The sequence below is a fragment of the Cynara cardunculus genome (genome assembly GCF_001531365.2).
Source record: "Cynara cardunculus var. scolymus isolate 2C chromosome LG 8, CcrdV1, whole genome shotgun sequence".
NCBI classification, from domain to species: Eukaryota; Viridiplantae; Streptophyta; class Magnoliopsida; order Asterales; family Asteraceae; genus Cynara; species Cynara cardunculus.
The window spans coordinates 20054310-20068748 of NC_037535.1; the positions used below are offsets into that span (position 1 = coordinate 20054310).

Here is a 14439-nt window from a genome sequence, read left to right on the forward strand (position 1 = left end):
ATATATATATATATATATATGTGTGTGTGTGTGTGCGCGCGTGAAGATTCAAATGAGAGTACCCTTCTCTATGGAAATACGAGAATATTTTGGGGCCTACAAATTAATTTAATTACCCATAATGGAAGTAGAATAAACAAAACTAAATTAGTATTTATCAACAATTTTCGGTTACATTATATTTGTCTTTATCCGTTAAATGTTGCTAGTTTCATGGAAGACTTATTTCGTCGATGTCTCTGCTATCGATGATGATGTGATAATATTGTGATAATAATATGATTTTTCTGTGATAATTATGTGATAATTAATGCTTTGATAATGATGTGATTTTGCTAACATCTTTCAATGCATAACCAACATATTTATCACATGTAATACATTATGATCGGTGAGTATATATTATATGTACGTGATTTTAGGGATGATGAAATCACCAAGATTATAGATAAATACGAAAACACATTATTATTCTTCTCTATTTACTTTCTTTTCTTTTAATTTTAATTATGAGTTAAGTAATTTCGAGGCCTAGAAATGTTTTCACATTTTCGTAAAACATGGATATTCTTGTTTGAACCCTTGCCTATATATACATATGTGCACACCATCAAATGAATGATTACCAACGTGCTCCTTAGTTTTTCGTTTTATTTATTTTTTGCAGTTTTACCTTGAGTCTCCCTCTAATTATAAGCAGAAATCATAAATTAATTAAAAAAACACAAGTATAGCATCAAAATACCAAATACAAATATCATGTAAAATAAATCATTCATTCTTGAATCTTAGAAGGCAAATTGGGATCATATGAGACCACTATTTTTCATGAGATCCATAAAAGCACATCTTAGACATTGGAAATTCTCATCTCATCAACCTTCACAGAACAAACATTCACAACAACAACAAAAAAATCAAACCTTCACAGGAAAAAGAGTACGAACGTTCACAAGAAATACACAGAAACCTTCGCATGCATGCAACACATTTGAATATCCAATAAATTTTGTATATTTTAGATTTTGAAGTATAATCTAATGACAACCGGTTGATCTAATTTGAATATTGGAATTTTAGGTTCAATACAATTCAATTACAATTGAATATCCAATTTTGATCATTGTAATTAGGGCTGTAAACGAACCAAACGAACACGAACAGAATATTGTTCATGTTCGTTCGTTTAACTTCCGAACAAACGAATGGTAAACGAACGAAAATCTTTGTATTCGTCTTCGTTCGTTTAGAAATAAGGTATGTTCATGTTCGTTCGTTAACATACTAAACGAACGAACATAAACGAACAGGCCTAAACGAACATAAACAATGAAAAGATAAAAATTTCAAATAAAACAAAATGATGATGAAATTTAAATCAAAATAAATTCTACAAAGTTAAAACTTAAATAAATGTTATTTGAATTTAAACTAAATAAATAAAAAATTATATATTAAATTTAATATATAAACGAATGTAAATAAACAAAGGTTCATGAACATAAATGAACAAACAAGACTAATGTTCATGTTCGTTCGTTTAACTAAACCAATAAAAAAACTTATTAATGCTAGTTCATTTATTAAATAAACGAACTTCTCACCGAGCAGTTCATGGATGCTTCACTAAACGTTAGATTCATTTACAACCCTAATTGAAATAGGCTCAAAATTCAAATAAGTGGTTTAAAACAGATCTCACATAATCTCAGATGATTAATAAGCCTCCCACTCACTATATATGGATGTATATATGTATACATCATGTATATTTATGCACATATATACACAAGAATCAGACACAAGACACCTCCCCTACCCCTTCTCTTCTAATGAAGCAAAAAGGACCAGGTGCTGTCATTAACCTTCCNAACTTTGTACTCCATGAAATCTTCCTCTTGTTTTTCAACTTTGTTACGCTTCTTTCGTATTCACATCTATATTTCCTCATAAATACCATTCGTATAAGTCATTCACAACTTCCTTAGGTAAGCGCTTACTCGATAAGCATTTAGGTAAACGGCCCTTAAGACACCTCCCCTACCCCTTCTCTTCTACCGAAGAAAAAAAGAGCAGGTGCCCCAACCCCCCCCCCCCCCCCCTCTTTTCTGGATTCTTCACCTTCCTCACCATCTTCAAGAAAGAACAAATTCCCACAATTTTTTATATTTGATTAGTAAGAACATAATTTTTCTTTTGGCGAGGTTTGTTATAGAGGGCTAAAACATTTTCTTCCTTTTTTTCACTTTCATAAATTATTGGCGGCAAAATAATGTTTCGATTTTATTTAAACCCACAAAAGATATCCATTTGATCATGGGGTTTCCAGGAGCTTTTGTTACGGTGGGTTTTTTCCGGAGGTTATGTAGAGCTCATAAGGGCACCGATGGAAAAAACTTCTGCTGAATGTAGACAACACCTATTAGTTGGCAGACCGAAGAAGTCACTAACTATATCATTAAGTCACAACCGAACAATCATGTATGGCTTAACAAATAAGCTATACAGCTAATTCAGGTTATTAAGCTATCACCAACATCCTCTTATATATGCTCAAATGATCAGTGTTGGTCAAAATTTTGTTTACAATAAATGTTGACATCAACATGAAAATGAATTATTATTACCAAAAGACGGTCTTTGTTCTAGCGGTATCAGGTAGCTCAACCATCCACCACCAATTAGTGTGTATGAGATCTATTTGCCTTGTATAAATATCATATATACTTAGAAAAATGCACTATTAATTTTTCACAAGGACGTACGAGAACATCACCTAAAAAAGCATGATATATACTTTGTGAAGAACATATTTTACCTGACGGGTTATGTTTTTTTTTCTTTTTTTGTATTTATAAAATTAAAATTCATTCAATATAATTTCACTAGTTTCGTATGTTTACGATTTAGGTATGGTAGTTCTTCTGCCTAAGACTTGTGTTAACGAAAAAATTTGCAACATTTTCCTCCATGAAAATGTCCTCTTGGTTTTCGTCTTTCTTTGGGTTCTTTCCTATTCAGATCAATTTCTCCGTATAAATATCGTTTAAATCCCATGAACTTAGTATACATGTCTTATAGATTGATGATCGAGTTGTTATAGAAATATGGGGTACTCACGTAACATGTCACTTGTTTGTGCTATATTGATAGCATACCTACATTTCTCTTATGCCCAAAATGCACCACAAGACTTCGTGAATGCCCACAATCAGGCTCGAAAAGAGGTTGGTGTCGGGCCTGTGACGTGGGATGCTAAGTTGGCTAAATTTGCTGAAAACTATGCCAATCAAAGAAAGACCGATTGCGCACCACAACACTCGCACTCTTCACAATACGGTGAGAATCTTGCCACTGGGACGGGAGAATTCTCGGGTATGGATGCGGTGAAATTGTGGATCACAGAGAAAGCTAATTATGATTACAAGTCGAACTCTTGCGCTCAGATGAGGAGGTGTGGGAGCTACACTCAAGTGGTTTGGAGAAAATCGACCCTTATTGGGTGTGCCAGGGTTAAATGCAATACAAATGGTTGGTTCGTGACATGCAATTATGATCCTTCGGGCAACAATGGTGAGAAACCATATTAGCTACGAGTGAAGATTTGATTCCAAATGAGTATGTACAAGTGTGTTATGATTTGAGTGTGGTAATAAGATTAAGATGCTCTTGTGAAGAATGTTTGGTTATAAGAATATAAGAAATGAAAAATAACAATGACAAAAGATTGTATTTATTGGTTTTAAAAGGAAGAAGTACTAAAAACTACGTCGTTGCAATATTTAAAATCTATATTTTCGAATTGTATTTCTTTCAAATTCGTCTCTCGTTTCTCATTTTCCCCTAAAATAAGCCTGAATTTCATTTACTTTGTCTCACAACACTAACTTTCTTGTTTCGTTTGTTTTATGACTATTTACGAACCGGTTATATGATTTAGATTTCCAATTTTAAGAGCTTATGGATCTCGAAAACCTAAACAACGTCAAGAATCATCTCGATTTGACTTATAAGCATAGACGGACCTTGAGGGGTGGTTAGGTGGCACGTGCTACCGTATTGTTCCTCCGTGGTAAGGTAAAAAAAATTAGGTTCATGAAAGACGCAACCGTTTTTATTCTAACAGGTGCAACTATTTTATATGGTGCCAGCGTATCCAAAAATTATTGGGTCCGTCCTTGCTTATAAGCCAAGAGTTATCCCCCAAAGTTTACAACGAAGAATGGTTGCAAAATTGTTTACTATGAGTTTACTAACACTTACGATGACCTATTTTTCAAAAATTCACCATCTTGTAGATATTGAGAAAATAAACAGTATCAGAAAAATTACGGTCCAAATTACGAATCAAGATACAGATAACAATGATGACAATATGCAATTAAGGGACGATGAGATATTTGTATTTGTATTCGGATATTAACACTTCATATTGTGACACTTAACTTTGTGTTTATTATTGATATTTGTCTTTTTAAATGTCGATCTATATTACAATTAGTACAAAAATTCGAAATCACATGTATAATAGAATTGGGAAAAAGACAACCTAAAAAAAGCATCCAAAAAAGAAAATTAGAAAAGATGTCTACAACTTTGACAATCGTCTCTACATGCTATTCTTGGACAACTAAAAGCGTCACTTATAGAGGCGATATGTCGTCGCTAAGTTACTTTTTTTATTTTATGATATTGGCCTATATTGCGATGACATGTCATATCTATAAGACGTTGCAGTTATGGATGCTTGTCATCCTATACGTTTTTCAGATACTAACTTCTTCAAAGTATTACACCTGTAACGATGACTTTGAATTTTAGCGGCGATGTTTGTCATCACTATAATCCGTGTGTTGCAGAACAATCAAATCCAATTAACTTTAAACAAGCGGTCAATAAAATCTGGTAGATAAGAGAATTGGATTGGTTCTATTCACCGGATATTATAATTGATTATTCGTTAGGTCAAATTGGATATATCCAATATTTTAACCCACTTATTTCAAATATCTAACTTAAGAAGACAACTCTCTTTCTATCATTCTCTCTCTATATATATTATATATATATATATATATGTGTGTGTGTACATGTATATGTATGTATGTATATGTGAAGATTCAAATGAGAATACCCTTGTTTATGAAAATTCAAGACTACTTCGGGGCCTACAAATTAATTTACCCATAATAAAAGTAGAATAAACAAAAATAAATTAGTATTTATCAATGTTATATTATATTTGTCTTTATCCATTAAATGTTGCTAGTTTCATGAAAGACTTCTTTTGTCGATGTGTCTATTATTAATAATGATGTGATAATGTTGTGATAATAATATGAATTTCCTATGATAATTAAAGCTTTGATAATTATGTGATTTTGCTAACAACATTGAATGCATAACCAACATATTTAATTATCACGTGTAATACATTGTGATCGGTGAGTATATTTTATATACGTGATTTTAAGGATGATGAAAACACTAAGATTATAGATAAATACGAAACCACATTATTATTCTTATCTATTGACTTTTTGTTCTTTTAATTTTAATTATGAGTTAAATAATTTTGAAGCCTATAAATATTCTCGCATCTTCATAAAACAGGGTATTCTTGGTTGAACCCCTCCATATATATACATATGTGCATATCGTCAAATGAATGGTTACCAACGTGCTTCTTGGGTGCCGTTTACCCAACGCTTACCCGGGGAAGCGCTTACCAAGGTAAGCGCTTACCAAGTCATTTTACTTACCGGATGAATATGACAAGGGCTAATAATTTTACCCGATAAGAGCGAAAGAAAGAATCGAGAGTCTTATCCGATAAGTAAGGACGATGACTCTTACCATGGTTAGCGCTTAACAGGATAAATTGTTGCATACAAGGCATTTTAGTGAATAAAATCTAACCAGTAAATAAGCGATAGTGTTGAATTTTACCAGTAAGTGCTTATCGGGCAAGTGTTTAGGTAAACGGCCCCTTAGTCTTTCATTTTATTTATTTTTTACAGTTTTCTTTTAAACCTCCCTCTAATCATAAACATAAATAATTAGAAAGAAAAAAAACAAGTCTAGTATCAAAATAAGAAATACAAATATCATGTAAAATAAATCATTCATTCTTGAATCTTAGAAGGCAAATTGGGATCATGTGAAACTACTGAATTTTCACGAGACCCATAAAAGCACATCTTAGACCCTGGATATGCTCATCTCATCAACCTTCACACCAAAAGAGCGAACATTCACAACAACAAAAGAACTCAAACCTTCACAGGAAAAAAACGAAGCTTCCCATGAAAAATACAACGAACGTTCACAAGAAATACACAAAACCTTCACATTAATGAAGCACATATTGAAGATCCAATAGATTTTGTATATTTTAGATTTTGAAGTACAATCTAATGAYGACGGGATGATCTAATTTGAATATTGAAATTTTGAATTCAGTACAATCCACTTACAATTGAATTATCCAATTTCGATCATTGTTATCGACTCSAATAACTCTCTMCAACCGTACCCCTACTAGCAGGTAAATTGATGTCCTCATATACTTGTGATTTTATTTTGAAATTGACAATATATGTATAATTAAATATATAGTAGTTTATCATAGCTTCACTAGTTTTCTACGTTTAGTAATTCATGGTGGTTATTGTACCTAAAATTTGAGTCGAACAAAAAAAATTGCAACTTTGTACTCCATGAAATCTTCCTCTTGTTTTTCAACTTTGTTACGCTTCTTTCGTATTCACATCTATATTTCCTCATAAATACCATTCGTATAAGTCATTCACAACTTCCTTAGGTAAGCGCTTACTCGATAAGCATTTAGGTAAACGGCCCTTAAGACACCTCCCCTACCCCTTCTCTTCTACCGAAGAAAAAAAGAGCAGGTGCCCCAACCCCCCCCCCCCCCCCCTCTTTTCTGGATTCTTCACCTTCCTCACCATCTTCAAGAAAGAACAAATTCCCACAATTTTTTATATTTGATTAGTAAGAACATAATTTTTCTTTTGGCGAGGTTTGTTATAGAGGGCTAAAACATTTTCTTCCTTTTTTTCACTTTCATAAATTATTGGCGGCAAAATAATGTTTCGATTTTATTTAAACCCACAAAAGATATCCATTTGATCATGGGGTTTCCAGGAGCTTTTGTTACGGTGGGTTTTTTCCGGAGGTTATGTAGAGCTCATAAGGGCACCGATGGAAAAAACTTCTGCTGAATGTAGACAACACCTATTAGTTGGCAGACCGAAGAAGTCACTAACTATATCATTAAGTCACAACCGAACAATCATGTATGGCTTAACAAATAAGCTATACAGCTAATTCAGGTTATTAAGCTATCACCAACATCCTCTTATATATGCTCAAATGATCAGTGTTGGTCAAAATTTTGTTTACAATAAATGTTGACATCAACATGAAAATGAATTATTATTACCAAAAGACGGTCTTTGTTCTAGCGGTATCAGGTAGCTCAACCATCCACCACCAATTAGTGTGTATGAGATCTATTTGCCTTGTATAAATATCATATATACTTAGAAAAATGCACTATTAATTTTTCACAAGGACGTACGAGAACATCACCTAAAAAAGCATGATATATACTTTGTGAAGAACATATTTTACCTGACGGGTTATGTTTTTTTTTCTTTTTTTGTATTTATAAAATTAAAATTCATTCAATATAATTTCACTAGTTTCGTATGTTTACGATTTAGGTATGGTAGTTCTTCTGCCTAAGACTTGTGTTAACGAAAAATTTTGCAACATTTTCCTCCATGAATAAATGTCCTCTTGGTTTTCGTCTTTCTTTGGGTTCTTTCATATTCACATCAATTTCTCCCTATAAATATCATTTAAATCCCATGAACTTAGTATACATGTCTTATAGATTGATGATCGAGTTGTTATAGAAATATGGGGTACTCACGTAACATGTCACTTGTTTGTGCTATATTGATAGCATGCCTACATTTCTCTTATGCCCAAAATGCACCACAAGACTTCGTGAATGCCCACAATCAGGCTCGAAAAGAGGTTGGTGTCGGGCCTGTGGCGTGGGATGCTAAGTTGGCTAAATTTGCTGAAAACCATGCCAATAAAAGAAAGACCGATTGTGATCCGCAACACTCGAACTCTTCACAATACGGTGAGAATCTTGCCACTGGGACGGGAGAATTCTCGGGTATGGATGCGGTGAAATTGTGGATCATAGAGAAAGCTAATTATGATTACAAGTCGAACTCTTGCACTCAGATGAGGAGGTGTGTGAGCTATACTCAAGTGGTTTGGAGAAAATCGACCCTTATTGGGTGTGCCAGGGTTAAATGCAATACATTAAATGCTTGGTTCGTGACTTGCAATTATTATCCTTCGGGGAACAATGGTGAGAAACCATATTAATTAGCTACGAGTGAAGATTTGATTCCAAATGAGCTGAGTATGTACTATTAGACCGTATATATTGTTATTATTATTGTATATTTCTTCCATATTTACACTCTTGTATTTTAGGATAGTTGGCTATTATACTTGTATATATTCTATGGATGTTTGCTAATGAATCACGGATTCTTTTGCCAATCTTTATGGTATCAGAGCCCTCTTTTCTCTCTCTCTCTCTCATCAGCCACGGCTGATTCATCTTCCCCGATCAGTTTTCCGGCGACCGTCTTCATTTTTTCTCAATGGCGAAGGAAGATCTGATCCCTCAGAAGACTGCATCTCTCCATCCGGCTTACACGGTAACGAACATCCAGAACAAAGTTCGAGTTTTGGATGGAGTCAAGGTTACGTATTCTTCGTGGGTCAAACTATTTCGCATTCATGCTCGTGCATACAAGGTGTTAGATCATATTGATGGTACTCGACCACCTGCTAATATCGATGATGCCTATAATCAATGGGCAGAAATCGATGCTATTGTGTTACAATGGATCTATGGATCCCTTTCCGACGACCTGCTGATTCGAGTTCTCGAACCAGACTCGTCTGCTTTTGAAGCCTGGGAGAAGATTAAGAACATCTTTCTCTGCAATAAAGGATCCCGAGCCGCTGCTCTAGAACATGAATTCACCAACCTCACCCTCCAAGCCTCGACTTCCCTTGATGACTATTGCCAAAAACTGAAAGACTTGGCCGATCAATTGAACGATGTTGACAACCCGGTCAATGAACAACGCTTGGTCCTTCAGTTGGTACGAGGCCTCCCATCAGAGTTTGACACCGCCGCTGCCTACATCAACCAAACCCTTCCTGATTGGGACACCGCCCGAAGCATGCTACAGCTTGAACACAATCGACAACTTGCACGGGCAAAGGCAAATTCATCCACTGCTAGAGAAGCCAACGTTGTTGCTGATCATCACCAACCCAATCGTTCCGGTCGTGGACCACCCTCTTCTCGCCCTCTTTCTTCTCGGCAGAACCAAGGCAGATCAAACCCGAGGGGTTCGAATCGGTTCAACCAGCATGGACAGCCTTCAAATCGCTCTCATGGCCAACATTCAAACCGCTCGCCGGACACATCCTATGGCTCTCAAACTGCACCGCCATGGTGGGCTATGATGCCACCACCGTGTCCGTATCCTACTCAACAGGGATGGACCTATCCGTGGTATCCTCAGCCACGTCCACAACCATCACACCACCGCACTTCTACTCGGCCGTTTGAACCAACTCAGCGCGCTAATGATGCTCCCCAAGCCCATGCTGCCGGATCTCTTAATGCGTTGGATCCCACTGACATTGGCACTGCTTTTCAGACTATGACAATGGAACCGCCTGATGACTCTCAATGGTACATGGACACCGGTGCGTCGTCTCACCTTACGGGTGACTCAGGTATTATCGATCAATTCTCTACTCATAGTCATATAAAATCTATATTTGTCGGTAATGGTAATGATATTCYAGTTAGAGGTTCGGGTAATAATACCATTCTAACCAAACCGAAACCTCTTCGTCTTAATGATGTCTTATACACACCCGGAATTATCAAAAACCTTGTGTCCGTCCGTCAATTCACTATTGATAACAGTGTTTCTGTTGAATTTGATCCTCGTGGTTTTTCTGTGAAGGACCTTCAGAGTGGGAAGATCCTTACCAGACATAATAGTACCGGAGCTCTTTACCCCTTCACCAATCCGGCACACTCGCATCCTACACTTTTATCAGTGTCATCTTCCGACTTATGGCATTTTCGACTTGGACATCCGGCCGGAAATATCATTGATTATTTGCGTTCAAGGTCTATTATTTCTTGTAATAAGAGTTCTAGTAATACTCCTTCTCTTTGTCATTCTTGTCAAACATCAAAACACAAGCGATTACCATTTTATAATTCTATGTCTAATACATTGCTGCCCTTTGACATTATACATTGCGACTTGTGGACTTCCCCGATTTTTAGTAAAAATGGATACAAATATTATATGGTTCTCATCGATAACTTCACACAATATGTCTGGGTATATCCATTAAAACTAAAATCGGAAACCTTCTCTCGTTTTTCTCAATTTCATTCGTACATTCAAACTCAATTTCACACTAAAATCAAAAGTTTTCAATGTGACATGGGTGGTGAGTTTGATAATAAACAGTTTACAGACTTTGCTTCCACACATGGCCTCCAATTTCGTTTTTCGTGCCCTCAAACTTCCCCACAAAATGGCAAGGCTGAACGCATGATTCGCCGACTCAATGAAATAATTCTTGTGCTTCTTGCTCATGCATCTCTACCTCCGGCCTTTTGGGTTGATGCCCTACATGCTGCTACTTACCTTCATAACATCACACCCACAAAATTACTTCACTACCAAACCCCCACCTCGATCCTCTTTCGTCGCAACCCGTCTTATGATCACCTTCGTGTGTTTGGGTGTGCCTGTTACCCTAACCTCTCAGCTACTCGTGATCATAAACTTAGCCCTCGTTCCATACGCTGCGTTTTTCTTGGCTACCCCGCCAACTATCGGGGTTATCGTTGTCTTGATCCCACCACCGGCAAAATTCATCTATCTCGTCATGTCACGTTTGACGAAACCGTTTTTCCATTTGCCACTCCTACCTCTACCACCTCCCATGACTACCGGTTCTTATCATCTGACACCAACCTTCCTTCAACAATCCACCACTTCCAACCATCCTCACCCTCGCCACCACCACCCCCTCCTACATCGCCTACACCCTCCACCTCATCTACGCCACCGTCACCCCATTCCCCCCCGTCTCACACTGAACCCACTCACTCGCCATCTTCTGATTCCACTTCCACTCACTCGACGCCATCACCATCTCCATCACCGCCACTTCCCGTTCTCCCTCACCCCATGACGACTCGGTCTCGTCTTGGCACCCTCAAACCCACACAACGTCTAAACCTTCACACCTCTACTATTTCTCCGCTTCCTAAAAACCCCCACCTAGCCCTTCTCGACCCTAACTGGAATCATGCTATGAAGGATGAATATAAAGCTTTATGTGACAATGACACATGGGAATTGGTCCCTAAACCGCCTGATGCCCATATTATTAGATGCTTGTGGCTTTATCGCCACAAATTCCACGCGGATGGCACTTTAGCTCGATACAAAGCTAGACTTGTGGTTAATGGTAAATCTCAGCAGGTTGGCATTGATTGTGATGAAACGTTCAGCCCAGTTGTTAAACCTACTACCATCCGTACCGTGCTCACACTTGCTGTTTCCCGATCGTGGTCAATTCATCAACTTGATGTTAAAAATGCGTTTCTTCACGGCAACTTGGCGGAAACTGTTTATATGCATCAACCTCCCGGTTTTATCGATCGACATCACCCTGAGTTTGTGTGCAGGTTACGAAAATCATTGTATGGTCTTAAGCAGGCCCCACGCGCTTGGTACCATCGCTTTGCTACCTTTATTACATCTACGGGTTTCAAGAGTGCCGCATCCGATACATCGCTTTTTGTCTATCGCAAGGGGAACAACATTGCTTACTTATTGTTATATGTCGATGACATTATTCTCACGGCCTCTACCGATACCTTTCTCCACTCAGTCATCAATACTCTTTCAAAGGAATTTGCAATGACTGACTTGGGGAGATTACATCATTTTCTTGGTATACAGGTGACTCATACAGATCGTGGCATTTTTTTGTCTCAATCGCAATATGTGAATTCTATTCTTGAGCGGGCTAACATGACGGGCTGTAACTCTGTGGCCACACCAGTTGATACCACGTCCAAGCTCAGTGCCACTGCCGGGGAGCCATTGAAAGATGATACTCTTTACCGTAGTCTCGCCGGTGCTCTTCAATATCTCACCTTCACACGACCGGATATCACATATGCCGTGCAACAAGTTTGTCTATTCATGCATGCACCCAGAGAACCCCACTTTAACTTCCTCAAACGGATACTCCGGTACATTAAAGGGACTTCGGATCATGGCCTGCACATTCTTAAGTCCCCCAACCTTCGAATCACGGCGTATTCTGACGCTGACTGGGGGGGATGTCCTGATTCTCGTAGATCAACCTCGGGGTATTGTGTCTTTCTGGGGGACAATCTCGTCTCCTGGTCCTCTAAACGACAACCAACTGTCTCACGTTCAAGTGCCGAGGCGGAATACAAGGGTGTTGCTAACGCCACAKCTGAAACTAGTTGGCTCAGAAATTTRCTTCTCGAGCTCCATGTACCGGTCACCAAAGCCATGCTCGTATACTGTGATAATATTTCYGCTGTRTATCTGTCTGATAACCCGGTGCAACACYAGCRAACTAAACATGTTGAGATAGATATCCATTTTGTTCGAGAGCTCGTCAAAATCGGTCGAATTCGAGTGATTCATGTGCCCACTGAACATCAGTATGCCGATATCTTTACTAAGGGTCTTCCACGACAGCTGTTTCAGCGCTTCCGCTCCAGTTTATGCATCCGCTCTCCTCCTGCTTCAACTGCCGGGGAGTATTAGACCGTATATATTGTTATTATTATTGTATATTTCTTCCATATTTACACTCTTGTATTTTAGGATAGTTGGCTATTATACTTGTATATATTCTATGGATGTTTGCTAATGAATCACGGATTCTTTTGCCAATCTTTATGTACAAGTGTGTTATGATTTGAGTGTGGTAGTAAGATTAAGATGCTCTTGTGAAGAATGTTTGGTTATAAAAATATAAGAAATGAAAAATAACAATGACAAAAGATTGTATTTATTGGTCTCACATTTCTCATTTTCCCTAAAACAAGCCTGAATTTCATTTACTTTATGTCCTACAACACTTTCTTGTTTCATTTGTTTTATGACTATTTACGAACTAGTTATATGATTTAGATTTCCAATTTTTCTTGAAAACCTAAACAATGTCAAGAATCATCTCGATTTGACTTATAAGCCCAGAGTTATCCCCCAAAGTTTACTATGAACAATGGTTGCAAAATTGTTTACTAACACTTACGATGACCTATTTTACAAAAAATTACCATCTTATAGATATTGAGAAAATAAACAAAATGATGATTACGGTCCAAAAAACGAATCAAGATACAGATAAGAATGATGATAATAAGCAATTAAGGGACGATCGATGAGATATTTGTATTTGTATTCAGATATTAACACTTCACATTGTGACACTTAACTTTGTGTTTATTATTGATATTTGTCTTTTTAAATGTCGATCTATATTACAATTAGTACAAAAATTCTAAATCACATTTATAATAGAATTGGGAAAAAGACAACCTAAAAAAACATCCAAAAAGGAAAATTAAAGAAGATGTCTACAACTTTGACAATCGTCTCTACATGCTATTCTCGGATAACTAAGAGCGTTACTTATAGAGACGATATGTCGTCGCTAAGTTACTTTTTTTATTTTATGATATTGGCCTATATTGCGATGACATGTCATATCTATAAGACATTGCAGTTATGGATGCTTGTCATCCTATACGTTTTTCAGATACTAACTAAATAGTATTACACCTGCAACGATACTTTGAATTTTAGCGACGACGTTTGTCATCACTATAATCCATGTGTATTGCAGAACAATCAAATCCAATTAACTTTGAACAAACAATCCAATAAAATCTGGTAGATGAGAGAATTGGATCGGTTCTATTCACCGGATATTATAATTGATTATTTGTTCGGTCAAATTAGATGTATCCCACTTATTTCAAATATCTAACTCAAGAACACAACTCACTCTCTATCTCTCTATCTCTTTATATATAAATATATATATATATATATATATATATATAGATATATGTATATGCGAAGATTCAAATGAGAATACCCTTGTTTATGAAAATACGAGACTACTTCGGGGCCTACAAATTAATTTACCCATAATAAAAGTAGAATAAACAAAAATAAATTAGTATTTATCAACAATTTTATGTTATATTAT

The 14439-nt window shown here is 36.7% G+C and overlaps 2 protein-coding genes across 2 annotated transcripts; both read left to right on the plus strand.

Moving 5' to 3' along the window:
• Positions 1–3107: 3107 nt before the first annotated feature.
• On the plus strand, positions 3108–3590 carry LOC112517298 (pathogenesis-related protein PR-1 type-like). The gene has a single exon (XM_025124687.1). It carries the CDS (start codon positions 3108–3110, stop codon positions 3588–3590), a length of 483 nt encoding a protein of 160 aa, XP_024980455.1.
• Positions 3591–7944: 4354 nt separating this feature from the next.
• LOC112517487 (pathogenesis-related protein PR-1 type-like) lies at positions 7945–8430 on the plus strand. The gene has a single exon (XM_025124933.1). It carries the CDS (start codon positions 7945–7947, stop codon positions 8428–8430), a length of 486 nt encoding a protein of 161 aa, XP_024980701.1.
• The last annotated feature ends 6009 nt before the right edge of the window (positions 8431–14439 follow it).

Excerpts from the sequence above, each read along its gene's own strand:
- LOC112517298 (XM_025124687.1), top strand. The coding sequence starts at position 3,108 with ATGGGGTACTCACGTAACATGTCACTTGTTTGTGCTATATTGATAGCA.
- LOC112517487 (XM_025124933.1), top strand. The coding sequence starts at position 7,945 with ATGGGGTACTCACGTAACATGTCACTTGTTTGTGCTATATTGATAGCA.